The sequence below is a fragment of the Sebastes fasciatus genome, chromosome 13 (assembly GCF_043250625.1).
Source record: "Sebastes fasciatus isolate fSebFas1 chromosome 13, fSebFas1.pri, whole genome shotgun sequence".
Lineage (NCBI taxonomy): Eukaryota > Metazoa > Chordata > Actinopteri > Perciformes > Sebastidae > Sebastes > Sebastes fasciatus.
Window position 1 is genome coordinate 23,894,573 of NC_133807.1, and position 27,144 is coordinate 23,921,716.

Genomic DNA, 27,144 nt, shown 5'->3' on the forward strand with positions numbered 1-27,144 from the left:
CAGTTTGAATACTTCACCGGCTCCCTTCAGATCTCGAGCCACGTTTTTAACAAAGTGGAGGCAACCTGGACTTTATTTGTTTCCCTCCTGCAATCGGGATGCAAATGACAACCAAGAAGTGATTGATTATGTGGATCATTTATTTCCTTTACATGCATGGCCAAAAATCATTATATTACGTTTTGAGCTTGACCCGACAGGAGAAAGCCCGTCTGAAAAAACAGGCAATAAAACCTGAAGTTCTTCTAAATACAAACGTGATGTTTGAGGGGTTTATTGGGACTGATTAGAAGCACAGTGCAGCATTTAGAGCATTTAGAGAGTGACACATTTTCTTTTGGTTTGGCTCTGAACTTATTGGAACCAAAATGAAACGATGACTGTGGTTCAACACATGACTTTCAACTATAATTTGAGGCTGTTTGCACCTAAGTGGGGGGAACAGTATATGAGTTGTAGTCAAACATTAGAGGGAATATGTATATAAAGGCCCATAATTCCTAGACTGTTCATTCAACATGGATGTAAATACCTTCAAAGACCCTTAAAGCTGAAAGTCATTACTTTAACCCCCGTCGTTATTTCATTTCATTTCCAATGTGCTGCAGCGCACAGCCCAAACAATGTGTTTCTGTCCAAATACCATAGTAACATACAGATTTGAGGCATTTCAACGTCTAACAAAACAATGTATTTGACCAAAACCTATGAGTTTTGTTGTACTCACTATTGTCCATCACAAAGAGATGGAAATGTATTGATCATTTAGAAAGTGCCCCAAAGTGACACATGTTTACATTAAGTGGCAAAGCCATCTGGCGGCTGTAGGAGTTATGATGGGAGCAAAGGAAGAAGTCAGGTATTATATTGTAACAAAGTCTGCATAGGGCCGAGGTCAGGGTGGATGGATGGGCCAACTAAACATCAAACTTTAACACATAAGGCCGCTTTTCCTTTCCTGTTTCAATTGTTTTGTAGATTTGAAAGATTATCCAACCGGAAAACTATTTTCCAATGAAAGTAGCTAACAGCACTAGCTCCAAAAGTCTCTAAATCTAGCCAGAAAGATGCCAAGTCAGCAACACTGACAGCCCAACCCTTCAGGCCTCCCTCCAAAGACACTCCCCCAAAATGATCATAATGAACGTAAAAACGTAACATGGCTATTGTTAGTACTCACAGTTGTCAAGCTAGCAGCTTGTGGAAGACTCCGGACCCAACTCTGGATGACATTTTGCCGGTCTGATGTATTATAAACATCACAGCATCTGCGAAAATAGAATGCATTAGGCAAGGCAAGGCAGCTTTATCTGTAGAGCACATTTCAGCAACAGGGCAATTCAAAGTGCTTTACATAAACATTCAAAAACATTGCGACAAAGTGCAAAAGAACATTAAGGCATAATTAAAACAGTTATAAAAACATAAAAACATTAAAGATTAGAAAATAAAAACAAGCTAAAAATAAAAGCTAGGATAGAAGCTGAAATATAATATAACACACAAGAGTAAAAGCTCTAGTGCAGTATAAGATCATTATCTGGTTTAATAAAAGGCAACAGCAAACAGGAACGTTTTAAGCTTTGATTTAAAAGAACTCAGAGTTGGAGTTGGTCCTGCAGGTTTCTGGGAGCTTGTTCCAGATATTTTGTGCATAAAAACAGAACGCTGTTTCTGCATGTTTAGTTCTGACTCTGGGGACATTAAGCAGACCTGATCCAGATGACCTGAGAGGTCTGGATGGTTCAGAACATAGCACATATTATGAACCATCAGTAATCAGTAACCTAATTACTAGTATGTATCATGTATACGGAGAATATGAATTAATCTGATTCTCTGTGCTCATGTAAACACCATATCCTGAATATGATCAAAACCGGGATAAGCCTCATAAACGGGTTATTCATGTCCATGTAAACGCACAAAAATCTCCATTTTAGTGACCTAAAACTCTGTTTGCATGTGGACGAGAAGTCAAAACGTAGAGGATTTTAAGGCTTTAAAAAAAATATATGTATAAGTGAAGACAGGGCCTTAAAGACCTAGTGAAGCTTTTAGAACAGACTCAAAACCGAGACTTGACTATCTTGATGTTATTGCATCCATTATGTACTTTATACAACTGTTTTATGTCTCCGTGCCGGCGACAGCTGTGGCCGGAGGCATTATGTTTTCGGGTTGTTCATTCATCCGTAGTGAAATGTATTTTAAATGTAAAAAAAAGTTAACAACTAACAGCAGGAATAGGCCTTTTTCTCAGAAGACATTTAGACGTGGAATGAAAAACACAGGTGAAAATAATGAAATAAATGATGGCTGAATTCCATTCAGCTGCTTTGATATCAGGTTCCTGGTATCGTGCATGCTTTCTCACTGTCACTGTAACACCTGAACAACAGAGCCATCGTTTGTTGTTAGTAACACCTCTTCCCACTGTGACAAGTCAAGTCTGCTGTTTCCACACAACAAATAAAACTGTGTTCCAGTGAATTTCATGTGTTGCTGCCCTCAAATTACTCACTGTGACGACTTCCGCCGGGCGGCAAGTCGTCTTCATCAAGATTGTATTTTATTAGTGACCTTGCGGGACTGACATGACATTTCCTTTCGCTGACCAATCATACGGCAGGAAATGTGATACGTACAGAGAAAAATACATGTATCCTACCAGAGGCCCCTGTCAGCACATATCCATATATCCATAACACTACTAATAGAGCACACATTCAGAGGACATTTTTCTATTTCTGGCCGTTGGCTGGATACATTTCAGCCTGGAGTTGTAGTACATCTCTGTTACACTGTTGTTGGGATCAAACAATATCAACAACATGCCTGGTTAATATTAATTATTAGCATGTATTTGACGAATGAGGTGGAGCCTATGATTGACTATCTGCTCAACCACGGTGATACAGTGGCTTTACTCAGGCTGTGGTGATTATGGACAATAAATACTGAGTTCGACATGTGAATACAATATCATCGAGGACCGTATTGATGGAAAGGAGCGCTGTCAGAGTCATCAGAATGGGGGTTAGTCGGAGGTGCTTCAGGGGTGATCTCAAAGGAGGATGTAGGAAGTGGGAAAATTGATGTGTCCCAAGATCAATACTGGAGAGCATTTGGATCTACAACAGTGTAACTAAATCACCCTGTGGCTGCGTCTGCTTCAGGGGCATCGGCCTCGCCGTCCCCTGAGCTGGTGATCGGTGTGGAGAAGGTGGAAGTGGCGGGGTCAGGTGGATCGTACAGACTGGAGATCGGGAAAGGTGGGACGCAGATAAAAAAATTTTGGCGACTACCACTGCTTCATCGTCACATCGTCTTGGATCAATATCCATCAACACTGGTTTTCCTTAAGTGTAAAGGCTAAGTACCTCAACGAGCATCAAACACAATTACAATGCTTAGATGTGCATTAGTGGTTTTGGAGTGGCCTCACCAAATTTAGCATCATCTTGACAAAAAAAAACCATCTGTGATGCAGCAGGCGGCGCTTAATGGATTCAAACCTCAACATGTTCAGCAGGTTTCCAAAAAAAACATACTTCAGACTACAATCTCTTCAACAGAAGTGCTAAATACTGTATGGTACATGGAAACGATACTATTAAAATCATCACAATAAAATGTAAAAAATAAATGTCTTGCAATCAAAAAGTGTAGGCTATTAAATTAGACGCCAACTGTTTTGATAATTGGTTAATCAGTTTGAGTCATTAAAAAAAAAAAAAGTTTAAATTCTCTGATTGCAGCTTCTTCAATGTGAATATCTTCTGGTTTCTTTACTCCTCTATGACTGTAAACTGAATATCTTTGAGTTTTGGACAAAACCAGACGTCATCTTGGGCTTTGGGAAACACTGATCAACATTTTTTACCATTTTATAGACCAAACAACTAATCTATATAATCGAGAAAATAATCAACAGATTAATAGACAATGAAAATAATCATTAGTTACAGCCCTACACTTTTTAGCACAACCGACACAGTTACAGTACAGTTCCAGGACACAGATACATGAAATCTAAATTGCCATGTTCTCATAGAGGCGACTGTAAATACATACAGTGCTTTACTGTGCAACAGTATGATACAGTAACACATGAAACCTGAGATCAGTGAAAATGATGCCTTTTCACAGAGCACATCCCTCAGTGAAGTGAGGAGGACAACACCATCCTTCATTGTTAAGCTGCTGCTGATCTGAGCTCAGCTGAGTCGCCCTCTGGTGGTACATGATGAGAATGCACCTTATAAACTGACTGATGGGAATATGCTTGGATTTTGCTGTTTGCTCAGTAATTAGATAAAACTCACAAGCCTTTGTTTTAAACATAAAGTCATTCAGTTCATTTTAAAAGTGAGATTTTGTACAACGTATTCATGAGATAGTGGGAGTAAAGCAGTAGATAGATCTGATATAGAAAAATAGAAACACCTGTTATGCCTGCAGTCCTTGAGGTTTCTTTAGTTGTTCGTGTGGTGACCCAGTTCTCGGGACAAGTTTTGAGGCTCTGTGGTGGTCTTGTTTATGGAAAGGTGTTTCTAATACTTTGCCTGCCTCATTTACATATTTGGGGAAGAAAAAAATATCAGAAACACACGTTGAGATAATTCAATCCAGCACGACGGCGGCACAGACGGCAGCCTCTGGCACAGTGTCAACACTGGAAATTAGATTAGGTGATGAAGGAATATACACTAGCACAGACTGTGTGGCCAAAAGTATGTGGACAGTAAGGTGACTGTTAAACATGTTATTGGCTGCAGGGATCTGCCTCCATTTAGCCACAAGCGCATTAGTGAGGTCAACCACTGATGTTGGCTGATAAGACCAGTTCATTCCAAAGGTTTTGAGGTCAGACCAGTCAAGTTCATCCACACCAAACTGGGAAAAAACATTTTTTATTTATGGAGCAGGCTTTGTGTATGCGGGGGACTGTTATATTGAAACAGGGAAAAGTCTTCCCCAAATTATTGCCACCAAATTTGCTGCAGCATTAAAGGAGCAGTGTGTAGGATCTGGTGGTATCTAGCGGTGAGGTGAGGAGCAACCAACTGAAGCCTCTCCTGTGTGCCAAGCGTGTTGGAGAGCCACGGTGGTTGATGCAAAAACGCGAATGGTCCTCTCTAGAGCCAGTTGGAGCAGAGCCAGTGCGTAGAGTGGGAAGTGAGTGGTGAAACAAGAGAGAGAGAGTGTTGGCGATGGGAGTGAGTAACGACGAGGAAGTATCGAGTATTGGTTTGTCTGTTTCTGGGCTACTGTAGAAACATGGTGGAGCAACACGGTGAACTCCGTGACATGGATGTATAAAGAGAACTGGATACAGCGTTGGAGGCGGGCTCTCGTTCATTCCTATGAGAGTTACTCAGTGGCACATGAAGCCAAAATGGCTCGACTGCCGAGAGATAAAGAACCCGGATCATCCGGCGATCTCTGCAGTCATTGGGCCCACAGAGCCGGCACATTAGCGTTTCTTTTAACTCCGTCTCCCAACCCTCGCTCCAGCCTCGGTCTGGGTCTCATTCACATGAACGGAGGAAGGGAAATAACTCTGGATTCAGCTATTAGTGCATTTTACAACTTTTAGGACCCAATGATTTAAATAAGGGCTATTCAAGTGTTCATACTGGGAAGTTGATTTATCTAAAATAGAATTATCCGTTACAGACGTCTCTTTCCCAATGCAAGTCTATGGGAAAAAAGTCTTTTTGGGCCCAATGGCATCACATGACTGACACCGAAGTTGTAGTACCACCGTTTGACCACTATGAAAATTTGCATCAAAGCCCGGCGCTCTTCCTGGGGGCTTGGTCCGCTCGATATGTAGATATAAACGATTCATTCTAAGGTAACAAAAACACAATGATTCTTATTTTCAGGTGATTATACACTAAAGAAAACATACTTATTAATATCATATTCCATATTGTTACACACTGGTCCTTTAAGATTCCCTCCTAAATTGCTGGGACAAGCCCAATACAGTAGATGCAAAACAGACCCCAGACCAAAAGTACACTAAAGTAGGGGTGTCTACATACTTTTGGCCACATAGTGCAAATAATAAAGAGAGAGAAGTGAAGTGTGCGTAATGCTGCGTAATGTTTACAATGAATGTAAAATCATTTTTATGTCACTTTTTGCACGTTGAGTCAGACCACACAGTGAGATTAAAGCAGGAGAGAGAGAGAGAGAGAGAGGGTGGAGGGAGGAGAGGAAGAGGAGCAGGTTGTATAGTCTTACTGCAGGACTATCAGGGGTAATAAAGTGGAGGAGAGACTTGCCCCCCTCTCTTCTCTCCTCTCCTCTCCTCTTGCCTCCTCCGCAGTGCACTTGCAGCTTCGCAGCACTCCGGACAGGACGGTCTCCTCCTCCTCTTCTTCATCCTCTCTTCTTCAGTGCGTATAGTGGTGTTGGAGGTGTTGAGGGGTGCACCAGACAGCCGCATCTGACTCCGGTCCCGAGGTCCCGGATCGGTACTCGTGATGGTGATGGTGCGGACTCATTGATAAAAAGCTGCTGCCTGCCTCTGGAATTAAAATGAGCAGTTTCTCCTCCTCCACATAGCGCTGCCTCCTCTCTGCTCTACACCGGCTTCTGTGTGACTCCAGCAGGCGACGCAGGATGACTACTACCTTATCACTGCTCATTCTGTGCGCTTTGGTAAGTAGCTTATGCAGCATGTGCGTAATGTGCTGTAATATTCTCATCATGCTGCTTTTTTAGACTGTAGATGAGTTTTATAGTGACCTTATGCACTTTGTGATATGATTTTTTCATTTCACTGGTGTCTAAAATTGTATAGAGACCTTTATTCTAGTGCTTTAATAATCCTGCTGGGACTTTTGTGTAGAGTTTTTCTGGACTTCAGAGCTCTTCATGGTACTTATAATACATTTTGTGATTTTATGATAATTTCATATCAGCTCTGTGGTGTTTCCCTCTAAAAAAAAAAAATATTAAAGGACCAATGTGCTGTTTCCCCCCCCCCTTGCTAAACATGCAGATGCTGCATGCAGCTAAACAACAACTGATTTGCATGTGATATTATGCCCAGCTTATATTATATCCCCTCCAGCTCCACACATACACATGCAGCTACATGCACACACACACACACACACACACCTCCCTCTTGGTTTTCATCCAGGGAGGAAAAGTTGCTCGGATTAGTTTCTGGAAAATTGAGATTTCTGCTTCACATTGGAAAGCATCCAGATATCCAGGAGCAGTCTGCTGACAGACGCGTTGGCCCAGACTCTTAATAGCATTAACAAGAAGACGTATTTACGTCTAATTTTTTAGCTTAATTTGGGGGTATTAGGATAAGAAGAGATTAAGATGCTGCAGTTTACAGAAAGTAAACTGATTCATTAAATTCTTATACGACATCAGCAGATTTTAACGTGAAATTTGTGGATAAAGTTGATTATTGGATGACGATGGTGATAAAGCACACAGAGCAGAGAGGGCACATCCTCCCGGCACTCTGGTATGTCCACAGCAGCTGGTCTAATTGGGCTGTGCAGCTCAGTCATCATGTGAACAGCCCTGGATGTGAGGGGACACTCTGTTATGACAGCTGGTTTAAAGGGTGGCGACGGTCGGGTGCACTTTGCTAGAATTAAATTTAGAAATAAACTCTCAAATTGACCATGAAATTGGGGAGCGTGCAAACCAAGCATATCACAGCTGGGTCACCGTACGTTGTTTTTGTGAGTGTGGACGCATGTTCCCGCTGCTGGTGGACCAATTTCCCGCTGATTCTGCCATTAATCTGTGTTTGGGCTGAGTGGTATTCCAGGGAGATGTCACAGGAAAAGGGAGTTAGGGGACATGAATCCTTCCACTGCATATATACAAGAGGGAACTCTCTTGAGGGTTTTGGACTGCATCCAGAGTTCGTTTTTGCAGACAAAAACGTGACTTCAATCCTGATGATGTACTCAAATAAAACCTGAGATCTGTGCAGAACTGTAGGTTGTAAAGTCAGGAGGAGAAATGCACCTAGAGAGCAGATGACAGAAAGAGGGAAATGTTGAGCAAGAGGAGGGAGAATGAGAGAGAGAGAGAGAGCTGCTGGCTGCTCAGTACATCTGTTTCTGAATGAAAGCAGGGACAGCAGAGCGAGGATGGAGGGGAGGGGAGGGACCAATGAGAGAGAGAGACAAGATTGAATTGATGTCTCAGCAAATGTGAATTAAGTGGAAATGAGCTTTTGCTCGTTACATAATAAGAGCCACAGGACATGAAAGTCTTTCAGTATAATGATTTTCTTTGTTCTAGAAAATGTCTGGGTATGAATTCCTTTTATTTAACATTGTTGCGTACACACCAGTGGAACAAGCCTCAGTTCTTCTGCCAGTAGAGCTGCGTGGCATTTATATCATATCATATATAGCATGCAACAAGAGAGAAGGGAGGGAGGGAGGGAGGGTGAGAAAGTGATAACTGGAGTAGATTAGGCAGATTAGACAGGATGAAGAAAGTTAAACCAATCCATGTATGGATTTATATCAGGAAGACAGAGAAACATACAGCAAATGAATGTGTAATTGCAGTACAATGGCTCCCTGCTGCAAGTGGTTGATATGCAAGTATGGACAGAGTTATAGAAAAGCCTAAAGAGTCTTATAATTAGTGTGTACATGAACCAGTGGGCAAACTCTGCTGTTTCTGAAAAGTGAAGCTAATGCTGAAGTGCATTCAACTTGCATTCTTTCTAATAGCCAGCAGGGGGCGACTTCTCTGGTTGCTAAAAAAGAGTCTGATTGTATAGAAGTCTATAAGAAAAGGAGCCTACTTCTCACAGTAAACATTGTAAACATGAGTTTATGGTCTGAATCGCTAGTTCCAGGTCTTCTTCAATACAGCATGATGTTCATTTCGTAAATTATGGTCCCATTTAGAGTAAAATAGACCATAAAGCAGGGGATGCCTTAGGGCGTGGTTACCTTGTGATTGACAGGTCGCTACCACGGCTATCTGTTCACACAGTCACATAATCTCATTTCCCAATAGGGTATAAAAAAAAACAGTTCCCACAAAGTAAACCATTAAGTTGTGCTATTAAGACTTGGTTAAAGTTGGGTAAGTCAATTCAATGTCCTCCTAAGTTAGAAAAAGTGCTGTCTTTGTGAGGACCAATTTGAGTTTTAGACCTTCAGGACATTTTTGGAAAGTGAGGACATTTTGGTTGGTCCTCACTTCATTATTCTGCTACAGGATTAAGTTTTTCTTTTAGCATTTAGGGTTACAGATGGATTTAGGCTAAGAGAGAGATTTTAGCATGCAGTTGTGATGATAAAAGTTTGGTGGTATTGAATGCATTATTCCCATAAAAAGTCCTCTCTAGTATAGCAGTGCAAGTGTGTGTGTGTGTGTGTGTGTGCCCATGCTGTTCGGAAGCTGGGGTTGGCGTTCACAGCTCCTCTCACCTTTAGACAGTAATTAGGACGGGCATGTGTATAATGTTGTGCACACATGATTTTATGGCCACTGCCTCGACCATCATAAGTTTACCATTAGAGCTGATGTGTCTCCAGGGGAGCTATTAGGGCAGTTTAGACGTGTTCAAAGTGTGTCAGGTGGACACAACATGATTTATGATGAATCCTGATAGCGGTTGGATTTAAAGAACAGGTCGGACACATGGCAGTAATTTTCATCAATTTGTTTTGCTGTGTATGTTTAAGTCACAGTGGCCCTGCGCTGTGTGTGTGTGAAAGTGCTGCTCTGATGTACTGTACCGCTGTCCCGCTGTGCCAGGTGGCGTTAGCGCTGGCGTCTAAGACGGAGCGGTCGGTGCGGCTCCCCTGTGACTCCGGCACGTACACCACCAGTGGAGAATGCTGCCAGGAGTGTCCACCAGGAGAGGGAGTGGTGAAGAAATGCGGCGCCACGCAGACCCAGTGCGCCCAGTGTTTGGACAGTGAGTAGAGATTTTATTTAATAAGTTATACAGTTAAAATAAAGACTGTCAACTACTGCACATACTGATCAAAACAAAAACAAAACTACCATTTTACGAGTTGTAACAAATGGTTTAATTAATTAAATCATTAAATAATGCATGTAAACATATTCTAGTAGAAACCCAAAATACAAGTATGCATGATATGTCCCCTTTAATAGTATAAAATAATGGCAACTTTATTCAATAAAATCTGAAGAATAAGTTTATTGACTTTGGAAATCAATAAAATGCTCTCACGTCCGTGTGAAAAAACATTAACAGAAGTTATAAACTGTTCTTTATTAGAGAAGTGGTACCAAAACATCCTCATTTTCTTGTCACATGGTTTTGTTTTCTGAGGTTTTGAGATATCTTCCTCTGAAGTTTGTGCAGCCAGACCCATATGTGGTATTCAAAATGACAAATTACATTTAAAAAAACTCAACAGCATCAAGCATTTCCCGCAAACAATGTCGATTAAATCTCACTGTCAACAATTGTCCTCTTTGGTACAATGTGGTTCCAATGAAATTTTCTCACTGTCGGATCACCAAAATGCCAACTTCCTGTAATGTGTCAACCGTAAGAGGATTACATTCAATCTGGAGACCATCAAAACACAGTATACACATGTAAACTGCATGTCATCACCAGCGTTACACACACTCACACCCGATTAATGCAAAGTCTCTGCACTTACATCATCTTTATTTATACATCCACTTTCATTTTCTGTGCTTTTAATGGCAGCTCGGGCCCTGAACTCCAAACAAAAACTCCCATTGTCCAATTTGCTCATCTGTATGAAGTGTCTGTTTTGCCTTTATGGAGTGTCCTGAGAAATAAGACAGGAATTCATATGTTTGGCACTTGTAAGTGGGCCCAAATGTGTTCGCTCGCAGCTTCGGCTCAGGCTGTGAACCATTAGCGCTCGCTCTACAGACCAGAGGTTGGTGAGGTGCCAACACCGCAACATCCTCGAGAAGAAGAAGAGCCAAAGCTGGAAAAAAAATGTGTTCTTCTGGATTCGGGCGTCTTTTTGCATCACTTTCCAGCAGCTGTTTTTGCCCTTTAAGATGTTGGTGTATGTCAGGGCGCCAAGTACACGTCAAAGTATAGGTCAAGCATCTCTGAAGAATAGCGGTGGGACAAATGTGGCACCTTTTCTTACCTTTTGAAAGCACATGCACGTGATAATTGTGTCAGTTTGAGATTTGTAGTGAGTGACACAGAGCAGAAAACACAAAATGAGTCTTGTTTGGAGTTCACGCTGCGTTGAACATTGATTGATTGCATTAATCCACACATGCCACATGTAAACACTGGCAAATGGTGCGTGTAAACTGGATGTCATTTTGTAGGAAATGATTAAATTCTGGAGGAATGTTCTCAGGCTGGCAGGAACGCTCTTTGTCCAGAGGAGAAAACCGATACTCCGATTATCCTTGAACTTCTTTTGCACAACAGATGCTAATCTCTGTGTTGTGTTATGTTATTAAGAATCTCAAGTCTGGCTGATTTCACCCCTTTGAAGTTTTTCATTCTTCGCCTAGAGGAACTCGAGAGCCGCAGCGATGGGTTCAGGGGCAGAAAGCCAATTCTCTACATCTAGAGCGCGACAGTGCCACAGGGTACAAAAAAAGGACAGAGTCAATTTCATATAAACCACCTCTGTCAAACAAAGTCAATGTTAGAGGAGGTAGTGGCGTGAAATTGGCAAAAACAAGTTTGTTTGTGCAAAAATAAAAAAATACAAAGTGGACGTCTCGCGCTTTTGCCACAGTGTTGTTAAAAATCCAGTCACACCAGTGGATGGAGAGTGAGCAGAGTAATTAATAGTCTTCATAAACGTTAATAGACTGGAGCAGGAAATTGCTTGAGTGGAGGTGCCTGGAGTCGGTACAGAAACACGTCGCAGGCTTCACAAGCGTCTGGACTTTTTCTTCAGTTTGACGTCATGAGGAGTTTGTGTTGCGCGTCATATTCCTTTTTCATATTCCTGCAGTAAACAGTGGCAGACGATGCATAGTTGGTAAACCGCAGCTCCATTTTCCTATAATGTGGCCTGGCCCTCAGGACTGTAGTTATTTTTTCTCATTCACTCTCTTTTCCCCCCCACCCCTCCACACCAGCGATCCCACCAACTCTAGTCGTGTCTCCTCTTTTCTCCATCCTGTACTCGCTTTTCTCAGCCAGCATCCCCCCCTCCTCCTCATCCTCACTGTTGCTATGACTCATCGTCTGTATTAGCGGATAAAATGGTATTAGAGAGCCAGGCACCAAAGGGCACGATCTGCTCATTCATCATGCATACTGTTACATCAATGCATCTTTACTCATTTGATCCAGCTAATTAAACCATATTGAAAAGCCTATTGTGCCTCTAACATTGAACAATTATCTTGCTCTGCAGTACAGGAGCCGTATTCACCGCTGATAAACACTCAACAATTAAGCTCAAATACCCAGGAGGTTGCACTCAATTTCCGGTACGAATGCATTTTCACTGGTTTCAATATTGTTTTTGTTTCAGCAGATAAAATCTTAATGTACCTGAGGCCCAAAGGAGCACACACACACTACAATAAGGCTGGCTGGGATTTATATGGAAGTTAGAGGCTCAAACACTGACCGTACCTGGAAAACTACAGCTATGAATACACTTTCTAAAGTGCAGGAATGAATAATTGAAGAGTAAAATTCAACACATCCATTTCCTGTTTCACGGTAAATATGGGTGAATCTTTATTTACCACGACCCCCCTTAATTCCCCACTTCCTGTCAGTGTAATCCCCCCCTCCCAATCCCGGCGCGGGACGAGTGCCAGCATCAGCAGCGCTGAAATATTTAGCAGTCTCCTCCACTTTTCTCTGCTGTCATGGGAGACAAGACAACCGGACTGGCCTCACTTAGTGAACCATTCAGAAAAAACTTGCCCTGCAAACTGACTGAAGATCTGAGAGAAAAAAGCCAGAGCCTCGCGAGTCAACGTAGCGTTTAAGAAGAGCCCCGCTGGCCGACTGGACCGGACCTCACTGGGGATTTAGAGGAGGAAGGAAAGTAGAATCCCAGCCTCGTCTGACTGGTGAGGGCTGACAGAGAGCATCAAGAATCGCTTCCAATGTTGGATCATGAGGGATAAAGAAAGGGGAAATGGAGATTTCCCCCTCTGAGGTGGTTTTAAAGGAAGCTTTGTCCTTACATGGCACCATAATGAGGCAAAAAAATACACCTCAGCCCAAGATACAAGAGCAACTGTTGATTGTTAAATTACAACTTCCCTCCTTTGGTCTCCTAATAACAGCTTTGGTAATATCCTAAAACACCTGTTTCAAATCTGGAGGGAAGCTAAGTGGGCCAATGAAGCGCGGCGATAATTACACACAAAAATGTTTCATGTTCAAAAAGACAAATAAAGCCGTCACGCAGCTCTCCAAATGCTGATGATTTATCTGCAGTCAGCAGAGGGTCGGGAGCAAAACTGAAACGTGGACCCTGACGCGCTGTGTGGAGTGGCAGAAATGGCCATCCTCGCTAAAAGCTTACACCTAAAGTGCTGATTGTGGAGATCACGGGGCAGTTTCAAGGCCGTCCACAGCTACATTATTGATGACACTAATGGGGCCGAAACACATCAGTGTTCGGAGGGGGGTCTTCACGGGGCTGAAGTGGCACATTTTAAGTGCACCATCCCCCGGTACACCGCCACATCTCCCTTTACCAACGGCCGTTTTTTACTGCCGAAAATGAAAACTCTTACCGAGATGCACCGGTCATCTCTCAGTTGGGGGCAATTAGAAAAAGGATAATATTTTATTAAAGAAGACTCTCTCCACCTGATTCTCGGTGGCCTTTTACTTTCTTCTTATGGCCCACACATGCAATCGCTGACACATAAACCACACACACCTCTCATATGGTGCATATGGTCGCATTTAGACGTGTTTACACACACAAGGACTGCAGAGGGGCTCATGCATGCGAGTTAAAATTAGCCGAGGAAGCCTGCGCGCCGTGGGATAATTGAAATGAATGAGGAGGGCTTTGCCCGGTTGAGCCTGACTGCAAAGAAAAACAAAGGCTTCCAGCTCACAGATTCCAATAATCCTTTACCTCTGAGGTCTGCTATTTGTCCGGTTCTGGATCGTTCCGTCGGTGTCGCTCTGCCTCCAGACAGTAATAAGAGCAAAGGTGATGACAGATAGAGAAGATAAAACTCTGAATGTAGTGGTGTGCGGGTCTAATCGAGAAGGAAACTGAACTCACTTACATCCCCTGACCTTTCCCCTTCCAGTCGTACGTCAACACTTTGATCATGTTTTTCACCAGACCACCCTCAAAGACTGTTTCCGATTGAGTCACGAGATTCATTCGAGCAAATCAAGCCGCCGCTCCCACCCGCTGGTCTGCCTACCTGTCTCTATATCATTACCTCCGTCTGCTCCCCTCAGTCGGCCTGTATAATGTGACAGCTTTCATCGTCGGCTTCTTAGCTGTGCTGCTGTTTACAAGGTGTTTAGAGCGTCAGTCTGTGCCAGCGTTTACAACGCAAAGCAAGTGCTGGGACATTGCTGCGGGGCTTTTCACACTGACAATATGCTGTTGCTCAACACGACACCCACTAAGCACTCATGAAAAACACACACAGACATGTGCATATGCTGATAAGAGTTGCGTAAAAAACATAAATAAAAAAGTCTCACACTTCCACACAGTCATGTGGCTTCATTTACGGTTACACCCAGTACGAATGATCTACTTCACTGTAAGACAAAGGGCGTTTAACCACTACGGAGATTTTAAAACCAGTGTTAACTTGATCAAGAGTGAAACACGCAATCATTTAACAGTTTACAAAGCTGTTTCGACATGTATTCTTGTCTCATATTGTAAAACTTTGGTGTTGGATGGATGGATGCTAAACATCCTGCTGAACTCTGCCACCCCTCTAATGTTTTCTGTATGCAGCAAGGCGTAAAACGTCACACGTGTCTGAACTGCGGCTCTCGCAAGGTGACCGCTCTCATGTTAAGCACGTCACAGAAAAAGTGAAATGTGATTTGGAGAACAGTGAAGCCGCCCCTGTAGTGAATCAGAGCTGTAGATTTATTTCCCTGTCATCCTCTCTACTCCACTCCCATCTCATTCAACCACTAAAACACACCCACGGCCCCCCCCTCCCTCTCACCGTATGCATAATTCAGCAGCAGGCATCCAATTATATCTGAAAATAATTCTATATGAACATGCAATATTAATAGATTACTTTGAGCCCCTAGGAACTCTCAGTGTAAGAATAAGCTAATTTGAGGTCATCGCTTCCTCGGCGATGAACTCTCCCAAATCCTCCCAATGCAAACGTTCCTGGAGAGCAAATCTGAAGTGTTTGAAGTAATTGAAAAGCAGCAGGCAATTAGTCAGAACGGATTTTACCTCATTCTGTTCAACACTGCTCTCCACAACTCAGCTGTGGTCTGCTATCTCTTTCGCTCACAACCTATAAAAAAAAAATCAATATAATACAATGGAGTCGTTCTTTAAAATGGGCGTCCTTTGGACACATGCATTGATTAAAAAGGCACTCATTTTTTTTTTTTTACATCCTTCCAGAAAAAGGACACATCAATTTGCAGAACAACACATAGCACACACAGACTCACATGCACTAATATGCACGTGCAACCAGACCGGCTACGTCAACAAAGCACAGAGAAGCTCAGATTTCAACACACACAGATGGAGAGAGACTTCATTCTCTGCTCAGGTTGCCATTACTCCTCTATATCTTTACATAGCAAATAATAATAGCAAATAAAGTTTATTTTTCAAAACTATAAAAGTTAAAAATGGTTACTCAATAAACAAAAACGTTAAGCAAAGACTAGTGTGTCCTTAGCGTCATCAAAACTGACTGAAAAACAGACACAAGTATTAACCAATCAGAAGCCAGAACTGTTTGAGGTTGTTACTGGTCTTAATTAAATATTCTAATCAGGAAGTATAAACCTAGTTACAAAATATATTTTTTTACAAAAATAAATTACTCAAGAGCACAACATGTTAAATCAATTTTCTATTTAGCAAATAAGTAATCATAATAAATTATATAATTTAAAATGATACACACATTTTCAAGCGTCCCAGAAATGCTCCATTTTGGCAGACTGACTCGTTAAGACTCTCTAAAGCCTATAAGTATACCCGAGTGATTGCTTGATCACTTGGGTATACTAAACACAAGTCTTTATCATCTGTGCATCAGTGTGAGCATGTCGATGCACCTGCACTTCTCTCTGTGTGTATGACTGAGATTAAAGCAGTTTACTCGGCGCAGCACAAACACATTGGGATCGATATCGTAATGAGCACAGCAGGCCTCTGACTCGCTCCCCGACAAGAGCACCTTTCTTGTCCCGGAGCACAAATCACTAAGAGCCCAGTGGATCAATGTGTCCTCCCTTCTAATGAATGTGCAGTAAACATGATTAATGTCATTAGACTCACTGTTTATCCCTCTGTTTATCTCCTCATATTTCCCGCTCTCTCCATCTTCTAACCTCCTTTGCTCTTTGCCCCTTCTCTCGTTTCCTCCCTCTCACTTTTCTGTCTCGTCTCTTTCGACCTGTCCTCTCGTGTGCAGGTGAGACCTACTCAGAGAACTACAGTCACACAGAGCAGTGCCGGACATGCACAGAGTGCCTCGGCCTGATGCGGATGGAGACGCCATGCACCGACTCCAACAACGCCATCTGCGTCTGCAACTACAATTTTTTCCTCGACGGGATATCCGGTCAGTGCGTGCCGTGTACGGTGTGCCCGACGGGCCAGGGCGTGTTCGCGCACTGCGAACACGAACACGACACGGTGTGCGAGGAGTGCGTGGACGATACCTACTCTGACCGGGAGAGCTCCCTCGACCCCTGCCTGCCCTGCACCATCTGTGACGAGGACAGTGAGATACAGCTGGCTGTGTGCACACCAGAAAGTGACTCTATCTGTCATAGTAAGTCTGCCACACACGCAGGTCGCTTTCACACCTTCAGTTGAGGTAACTCGGTCCAGACCAAAGACAAGAAAGAGATCTATTATGTGTGTGTGACTTATCACAAACAAACCAAGAGGTGCAAACATGAACTCAGACGACTGACGGGTAAATCATTCATTGGACAGTTTTGTTGACTGTCATTGTGCATCATCAGCATCACATAGACTCACTGGGGAAATTTATAATAGAGCTGTAATGATTAGTCGATTGACAGAAAATTGATTGGTAACTATATTGACAGTTGATTAATCGTGGCAGTATTTTTCCAAGCAAAAGTGCCTCTAAATATTCTCTAATTCCAGCTTCTAAATTCTTTAACTTACGTGACAGTTAACCTAATATCTTTGGGTTTTAAACTGTTGGGTGGACAAAATAAGTGATCAGAAGATGTCACCTTGGGCTTAGGGAATTTAAATAGTGAAAATGTGTGATTTTTCACTATTTTCTGACATTTTATAGAACAAACAATCGATTAATTAATTGAGAAAATAATCATTAGTAACAGCCCTAGCTAAAATAAAGTAATGCCGCACAAATTTTAAAATAATAAATAAAAAACAGTTTTAAACACATGATTAACTTTGTAAATTGAAACAAAACAAAACAGAAAAATGCAACAACACTACTTTGTTATGTTTAGGTAACAAGGTTTAGTAAAAAAAACATCATGGTTTGGCTTAAAATTACTATGTTTGTTACGTTATTTAAAATATGTCAATGTTGACTTTCACACGGGACACAAACAGCGTTCTCCTTAATGAAAGTCCTCTGTTTGTTTGACCCATCCACCACCCCTCCCATCTGCCCCTAGTGGACTTTCTCGCTTCTTATACTTTCAATAACGATCACTCGATGTACGTCTCCTGCTCTGGCCATCGCTCGTTGTACTACGCCACTTGCTGCGGCCTTCCGCGGACTATCATTACAAACATATTTGTGATACGTCAAAGACAAACGTAGTCCATGACAAAATACGTTTCCATCCAAACGTAATTGAGAATGCAGTTTAGTTGTATGGTAATGTCATTTTTAGGAGACGGGGCTGCACAAAGAGCTCACAAAAGAATAGTTGGTTATTAACATTATTAGTTGAGACTGCAACTGGACTTCACCTGTCATGACAGCCAGAACCAGGATACTCAGATATAATGGGGACAGTTGCTCTGCATTTCATTCATATTTTAATAAGGGACTCCCAAAATAAAGTAGGAGCATACATGCATAACACACCTCTGTGTTTACCTCTTTTTACTTTCTGTTGTATCAGTCCCCTGGAAGCAAAGACCCTCCTTTTCAAGCTGCTTGGTCTGGTTGTTTGGTCCGTTACAGAGTTCAACTGACAGCGTTCACACGAGCCAAAATGACCTGAAACAAACAAACAAAATGCACCAGAGGTTGTTCCAACTGTACCAGACAGGTTAGGTGTGACCCTTAAGCACCCTTAAAACAGAACAAGAGCAGAGGACATGCTGCACACTGGTTGTCAGGAAATTTAAAGCTGTGTGTCGGAGCCATCATATACGTCTCAATCACATTTGAACAAGCCACAAGTGACTCCCACATGTGTCTGTGGGAACCGGCGAGGTCAGAGGTCGGTGCTGGTCATGTTTTCAAATGGCAGGAGGTTGAAAGCTTTAGCATTAAAAGGTCAAAGACGACTGCAGTGTCAACACAGAGACAATGAATAATCTGCTCTCCCACAAAGCAGAAGGCAAGGAGCAGAGTCGAGCTGAGAGTAGAGGCAGCTTATAACTAAGGAAGCTGTAAATTCTCGGGTCAGACGAGGCATGAAATCGACCTCATCAGGAGGCCAAGAGGCTCAAATGTGGGAGGTAAAAATGTCTTAGGTAGCATTGTTCTCAGTTTCCTTGATAGAAATCTGCTATCTTTCTCTAGAGCAATATCAGATATGTGAGGACAGTAAAGTAAAGATCGACATCTTCAGCACTCGCAACAAAAACAATCTTTTCCAAACAACAGACCCTGATTTCAGAGGAAGTTTGTGGTCATCCCTGAGAAAAGCTCTTTTCCTTCCATGCAAGGTTTTATTATGCAAACTTTGACCACAGAGGCACTTAGGTTGCGGAATGATTAAATGCTTTGAAGAAGGCGCTTAATAGGTGGAGCACTTGCTAATGCAGGGCATTTATCGATCTCTTGTGTGCATTATAATTTTTAAATGAACATCTAAATAGCAGCCTCTGATGGGAATGTTGGGATTTATACTGGAGCTGCAACATTTCTCGTTCTAAGGCTGACTTGGTTGGGATTTCACGGCCTCAGACGCTGGCAGGTATTTGGATCCACCAAGTTAATGAACCTCAAAAATCTGTCAACACCCAACTGCGTAGTACAGAGGATGTGTTAGCACCGCATGGAGGGTGTAAATTCCTCTTTTAATAGACTGTAATAGCACTGACAGGCCGTGGGGAAATGGGTTGGGGAAAGATAAGAGCAGGAGCCGCAGATGAGGTGGAAGAGGGGCTAATAACATAGACGATGACTTACCACCTTTCCTTCCACGTGTGCTAAACATCAAAGGAGCCACATTTAGACTTTTATCATCAATGAATCATCACCAGTTATTTCCAGCACAAACAAGACCTTTCAAACTGTGGCTTCTGCTCGGCTCTGCTCTGCATTTTAAATCATGTGCCACCGGGTCAAATTTTGCCAGGATTTATTGACAAAAGGGAGAAAAAAGGACGAATGTGATGTTCTTCCAGCAAAAACAGATACATGTTTGTTTTGCAGTTTTTAGCCATGATGCATAACAACAACGTCAGCCTGTTTCTCCATCCACCTGTTTGGTCCAGACTTAAGTATCTCAACAACTATGAAATGGGTTGCCATGAAACATGACATTCATCGTGCCAAGAGAAAGAACCCCTCTGACTTTGGCGACCTAAGTTTTCCTTTAGCGCCACCAGTGAAATGTCTCAACAACTACTGGATGGATTGCCATGAAATTTGGTTCAGACATTATGTCACCCTCCAACCCGGTCTCACGGGAAGGCGTATAAATAGCACGACATTACAACCCTAACCTCTAACACATTATTTTAGGCTTTTCGTATTTCATTTGTACGCCAATCAAACAAAACTACGGTAACGTCCGCAGTTAGGTTTAGGCCACAAAACCACTTAGTTAGGTTTAGATAAAACATATGGTTGGGCTTAAAATAAGTAAGTAAAACACGTATGTAAACAACGTCACATGAGTACGGAAAACACGTCGCAAAAAAACACGTGACAAACGTCACTAAAGTAACTTACAAATCACCGGTCTCCTGGTTAAAAGTCGTGTGTTTGTTGGACCCATCCACCTCCCCACCTGCCCGCCATAAGCGGTCTTTTTCACTTTTTATTCTATTATTGTCATTCATACGTCTTTCCATGAGAACAAGCTGCACCCTCAGTATGAACTGAAATATCTTTGGTGATCCAGCCACCATCAGGCCAAATTTGTCAAATACTTTGGCTCATGACCAAACTAATGACATTCCCATCGGCCTCAGCTGTACTTTGTGCCAATTAGCCAATGTTAGCATGCTGACACGCTCAACTAAGATGGTGAAGATAGTAAACACACCCTGCTAACCATCAGCATGTAAGTATTATCACTGTGAGCATATTAGCATGCAGATGGTAGCATTTAGCACATAGCACTGCTGTGCCCAAGTACAGCCTCACAGCTGCTGGCATAGCATTAGAAAAAAACAGTTCATTGCACCTGGCAATGTCCACATCTGTGCCAGCTCAAGCTACGATCAAAGTTCAGCCTTGTTGAGTTTTGTTTATAGAACAGAAGAACCTAGTCCCTGCAGTATTCAAACTTCTTGAATCATGCAACAAGTCTGAGGTTGGAAGCCCTGTGGAAGTCCTGGAAGCGAGTGTGCATACCAAACTTCACATGGTGGGACGCCAAGAATGACTATTTTCCCAGCTCTTTGCAAAATCAGCCTTATTTCTTTCATCAGATCCCAAATTCCACATATATATATATATAGCCAAGACTGTACAATAATGTAGTCTGGTGAAGTCTTACAATGTTCCTCAGCGAGGATGGAGGACGCCATGTGACAGGACTGACAGCCATCAAAACAAACTGCACCCTGTGCCCCCTAAAAACACGCAGAACATCTACTGTATTCTAGACATGTCTGATGGACAATAGGCCACAATACGGCCCTTTGCTGCCCATTTGGCGCCCACCCATGCAGCTGGTCTCACCTTTGACCCGCCTTGTCCTAAGCGATAGTAATGTAGCGGCAGCGGCGGTTGCGACCGGAGATGGCACGATAAGTGACCTTGTGGGACGTCCGTTTGAAAGGAGAGCCCTGTCATGTAGCACCAGTGGGCCTGTGGGTAACGGCTGTAGTCACATGTGCTGGTGATGATGTTTCCAGGCCTTCCACGGTGGTCTACGATGCACACGAATATGTTTTCTGCAGCAAACAGGAAGCTGCCTCGCTGGGATTCTCATCCTATTTGCGTATTTTTTTTAAGTCAGGAAAATGTATTTTAATTCCTATCTTGCTGTCTCAATCTTTCTTCGGCACGCGGTAAAAAAATATGATTGGGGTATTTTAAAATCCCTAAATCCCCAGTTCATATCCAGCTGTCACCCAGTGTCAATTACATGATACAATCACAGAGACAGAAAGAGCGCGAGAGGAAGAAATAGAGATGAAAACAGACAGTGAGAGCTGCAGCATATGTGCTGTGCTGGTATTCTATGCTGAGGGGTCGATTCGAGTCCTGGGATTTCTTCTGCTCGTGCTCAGGTTTCGCTGAATGACCTCTATGAGCACCCACACTCCACTGCAGGACACACACACACACACACACACACACACACACACACACACACACACACACACACACACAGGCTTAGTCTTCACCAGCTTCAGACACACACACACTTTTTATGAGCATCCAAAATCAATACAGCCGATAGCAGGCTTACTCGGCACACGCATGCTCTTCCCTCCGCCAAGTTAAACTTTTTTTCATTAATCTACGGACACCGCACATGTGTGAATCTCTTTGATGTGAAATTGAAAACACCCCCATGCGTGTTTTTTTATCGAAGGTCTCTGGCCGCTTGGCCTCGGCACAGCTTTTCCAAAAAAGGTGGAGTTCGGTCTCCAGTTGAGGAGATTTGCGTTGGAGTGTTGAGCGTCTGTTCAAGTGTTTGTCCTCGAGAACAAGAGAGGGAAAGATTAAAAAAACAGATAAAGTCTTCTCTCTTTATTATCCTGCTCATCACGCTCACCCCTCCCTCCCCTTCGTTCGCTCTCTACATCTCTTCCCACAGCGGCCCTCGAGTGGCCGGGCTAGCGGAGTGGTGGAAGGTGGCCAGTGTGCATTCAGCGCCTTCACCGCTGCAGTATAATTACTCCTGCTAATCAGAGCACTTTACAGCAGCTCCTCTGTTCATCTGCACCCCCTCCTCACTCTCTCCCAACACTCTGCCTCTCTGTCTGCCCTCCCCTCCGCTCTCCCTATTAACCCTCCCTAATAGAAGACAGAGCGCTCACTTGAATAATTTGTGTGTGTGATGGATGTGTGCGCGTCCGGCGACAAACACAAGAGGAAGATTGAGATAGAGGCTGCGCTGACAGAGAGGGAGTGTTTGGCGGCTGATAAAGAGGTCATTGTGCATGTGCTGCGCCTGATAGTTGCTCATCTCCACCCTGAACTGGCAGAAGCCAAGACACCAACCTCTGCACAGGACCCTGGGGTTAACTCCACCATAAAGACCTCAATGGCTCATAAAAATTAAATCTTTTTTTTCTCTCCCTCTCGTCCACACCCCGGCTAATAAACACATCTCCCTGCACACACACACAGCCCCACGCTCATAAAATCCCGGGCTAGTTTTATTTTGTTTCATGAGTGTTTTAAACCCACCGAAGCCAAAATGAAATTGTTTAAAGCTCCAACGCCGTCTTTAAGCTCCAATTCTGTTTCCAGCTGAGGTATGCACCCTCTGGAGCTCCAGGTTTATCCTTTGGTCTACAGTCAGTTGTGTTTTCTACATCAGCCCAGAGAAGTAGAGGGAAAGAGGGGGAGTTACTTTTAAGATGTAGTATACTGTAGCTCTGCGTTGAGTCAGTGTTCTCCCAGGAGAGCTGTCATCTTGGCTCAGAATGAGAAAGACAATTTACGGCGGTGAGACTGATTCATATATACTGTACATTTGTATGGAGAGAACAATCACTGCACCTAAGAAAGGCACTCACAGCAGTGCAGGATGAATGATAACTTTGACAAACTGGATATAACTCCAGGCCGTCTGCACACTTTCACACCTTCCCATTCACAATTTATTCCATTTGCCAGCTCGTGTTGCATAGCTAATACCATTAGCCGGCCCTGCATTAGCTGGATGATGTATGGCGGAGCTGAGGAAACCTGACTACATCCCAGGAAAGGTCAAGAAATGCGTGTAATACAGACACCCGTGTTCCACTCCTCCGAGCGCTCCCTCCTTTTAGACGGATCCGAATCAATAGCGCCGCTTTAAATAGGCCTCTGCATTATTTCTGTGTTTCTAAGTATGGCACGCACATGTGCTGTGTTTTTCGGTCCGTGAAAGATACTTTCTACCATTTCTGTAAACCAATCCCCCCTAAGGGAGGTAGGAATGCCCCGTCATCACCGACCTCGCAGACGGAGAGACCAACGTGGACTCTTAACGCCCAGCACAAGTTTTTCAAACATGTCCACATAAGTTGCCCATCAAAGTCCCATCGGACTATTAAAGCGAGTAACCGTGCGTAAATAATGCAACAAATCAATGTGGAGAAACTTGACTATGTGCCATGTCGGTGAAAAGAGAATATATGTGTAGACAGCCTTCGTCCGTGATGGTCCACTGAATTTCTTCTTCCTGGCATCTGACCACATCACTGGTCACACCATTCACTTCATACATTTTTTTACTGCATTTAGCATAAAGAATATGCTCAAATCATAACATGGCAAACTCAAGCCCAACAGACAACAACAGCTGTCAGTGTGTCAGTCTTCTGACTTGACTATGACTTGCCCCAAACTGCATGTGATTATCATAAAGTGGGCATGTAAAGGGGAGACTCGTGGGTACCCATAGAACTTATTTTCATTCACATATCTTGAGATCAGAGGTCAAGGGACCCCTTTGAAAATGGCCTGCCAGTTTTTCCTTGCCAAAATGTAACACAAGTTTGGATCGTTATTTAGCCTCCTTCATGACAAGCTAGTATGATATGGTTGGTACCAATGGATTCCTTAGGTTTTGTAGTTTCATATGATAGTATCTTCCCTCTGGCTTTAAAACTGAAACCTAAAAATCGCAAGTTGTTTGAATGCGTTAAAGAAATTTGTGGCGTTAAAATGAATTTGCGTTAACGCGTTATTATCGTGTTAACTTTGACAGCCCTAGTAACGATAATAACTTTAGGAAGTGGTTTAGGGTTTAATCAGCCAGGTTTTGAGATATCTGTCTGTGAGGTTTATGCTGTCACGCTAAGCAATGAAAATGGCATTCAAATTCAAATTCAACGGCAACATGTCTTGGCTCAAAAACATCCCCCATCACTCTGTCAACAGTTTTCATTCAGACTATTCCTTCGGTTCAAAGTGGTTCCAATGAAAACGTCTTGACAGTGAGGTCTGTGGATTATCCAGCGTAACCAGGACATTGTTTCTGGAAAGACACAAGGCTGTTGAATTATTAAAATGTATTTTTTACAATCCTGGAAGCAGCGTAAAATAAATTTCATTCACCCCCAGTGAATTGGGGTAGAGGCAGAAATGTAAGAGGTGTGCAGTGCTAGTATAGATGCCAGTAAAATCATACTTAAGATTCTAAAAGTTCAGTTCTATGATTTAAAAATATGAAAGTAATGAATGAGTAAATGTCATGCATCAGTAAAGAAGAGTGAAACCTTGTTAAAATACATGGCAATCATATTGCATATTGGGTTTATCCATCACATTTTAGAGTTAAACCTCTAGAAAACAGAACAATGTAAAGTAGGACGACCCCTGAAGTATTTTGGATAGAGCGCCCCGGTCTTTGGCCTTGAAGGAAGCCTCGGGGGTCTCCACGGGGTTAATCCTGTGAGCGCCAGTACGGAGCTAATGAGGAGCAGCCTGAGGTTCTGCTGGGAATTACAGGCTCAGATCTGAACCAGGCTGCACATTCTCCATCCCCAACCAGGCTGCTGAGCTCAGAGGAGGTTTGGTTTTGGCTGGACAGGCCCTCTCCCCGGCCTGCTGTAGCGTACCCCGAGGGAGGGTATAATCTGCAGACTACTCTTTGAGCCTTTCCACCGTCTGACAGAATCACTGCAGCGTTAGTTACGGCGCTTTTCAAAACACAAGTCTAATATGACAGGACGTGTAGGAGAGATTTGATGGATAAACTCTGTTTCCAGGACCAGTAATGCCCATCAGAGTGGGCACGGCACTGCTGCAACATAGGAAATTACACTGAATCATTAATGGAGCTCACAAAGAAAGAGGAAATAGGACAATTTATGAAAATGACTCTTCTTTCCAGGCTGTGCTATGATAGAAACCAGACCCGTCCAGTAGCACAGAGCCTTCCTGCCTCTCTGGCCTCAGCAGAGGCTACACTCATAGTGATGACCTCCCTAAAGCTCTGGACTTTGTTCTACACGGATCCACATGGTCTTGATGTCATGCAATGTGCAGAGATCACTTAGATCGGGACGTGGTGAGGAGAGACCTGGCGTTCATGCAGGGCCCAGGCCTGGTGTGTGGTGGGCTGCTGGGTGACAGATATCTGCCCCCCTCGTCGAGGAACATTCCTCTTCTTTCTGCACACAGCAACTCAGCCAGAACCCATCTGTCTATCAGGAACAGCTGCCACATGTGTGCAGTGGATCAGACATCTGGTTGGGGACTTGGTGACTACTCCCCAACAAACAAGCTCTCAGAGAAGATATCAAAGTGTCCCGTCTTCATAGGAGTTCTTTAGCCATGGCTCTGTGGACGGCAGTGCTGGTCTGTTGGTCCATCACTTTGTTCCAGATGGAAATATCTCAACAACTACAGGGTGGATTGAAATTTAGTACATTCATGGTGCCCAGAGGATGAATCCTTATAATATCCCGACTTGAGAATCACTAGCACGTCAACGTTTTCACTTATCCAGTAAAATATTTCATCAGATGGATTGGCAATAAATCTTGTACCGACATTCATGATCCCCAGAGGATGAATCCTAAGAACTTTGCTGATCCTCTTACTTGTCCTGTATGAGATTGACATTGAACATGAATTACCATGAAATTTGGTACAGATGTTCATGTTCCTAAGGATGAAATGTACTGTACTATTATAGTGATCCAACCTGATATGACGCCAAAGCGTGTAGTAGACCCGCCTGTCCACCAGAGAACAGCGTGTTAGTGTCACATTTTGCCTCGCAGAGGCGTGAATATTACATGTGTGCATGGAGGTGCAGTACAAGCAGGGGGCAACAAAACCATTCACTTAGGTTTCAGAAAAATTTACCGAAAACAAGTCACAAACGTCACTAAAAAACACGTCACTAACGTAGCTGACATAGCTGACATAGCTGACATAGCTGACATAGCTGACGCAGCTGACTCACCAGTCTCCTGGTTGAAAGTCCTGTGTTTGGTGGGCCCATCCACCTCTCCTCCCGCCCGCCATAAGGGGTCTCTCACTTTTTATTGTAGGTTGCTAGTGTTGGTGAAAAATCAGACTCAGTAGGGAAAGGTTGCTGGAGATACAAAAGACCCTTTATTTGCATAAAAGATCTGAGCTTTGCGTCTCTGCAGTCAACAACAAAACTGATTCGTATTTTCGAGTACATCAGTATATCAAAACAACATAACACACACCCTCCCTTAATCAAGGTAATGATTAATCCCCTTCTGACAGGTTTTTCTCGTAAGTCCCAGATCTGGTCTGTTCTGGTCTAATACAAATAGGAAAGCAGATATCTCAGGATCAAAGTCTAATGTCTGTTCATGTGCTTTCTAGAGACCAGGTCACTAATGCACTGTCAGAATGGTTTGACATTAACCCTTCTATGCCAGCATATTGAACTGTAGTTATATATGTATCTTTACAATGATTAAC

At 43.1% G+C, this 27,144-nt stretch overlaps 1 protein-coding gene and 1 long non-coding RNA gene across 2 annotated transcripts in view; one reads left to right on the forward strand and one right to left on the reverse strand.

Annotated features, from left to right (window-relative positions):
- LOC141780880 (uncharacterized) overlaps positions 1–18,415 on the reverse strand; it is a 33,316-nt gene extending 14,901 nt beyond the window's left edge. The window contains exons 1-2 of the long non-coding RNA XR_012596732.1: positions 18,259–18,415; positions 1,181–1,268 (exon numbers count right to left, since the gene is read on the reverse strand). This is a non-coding gene — a long non-coding RNA (uncharacterized LOC141780880). The remainder of the gene's footprint in view (positions 1–1,180; positions 1,269–18,258) is intronic.
- ngfra (nerve growth factor receptor a (TNFR superfamily, member 16)) overlaps positions 6,257–27,144 on the forward strand; it is a 37,836-nt gene continuing 16,948 nt past the window's right edge. The window contains exons 1-3 of the mRNA XM_074656320.1: positions 6,257–6,678; positions 9,784–9,946; positions 16,612–16,974. Of these exons, the coding sequence (XP_074512421.1) occupies positions 6,640–6,678; positions 9,784–9,946; positions 16,612–16,974 (565 nt within the window). The 5' untranslated portion in view covers positions 6,257–6,639. The remainder of the gene's footprint in view (positions 6,679–9,783; positions 9,947–16,611; positions 16,975–27,144) is intronic.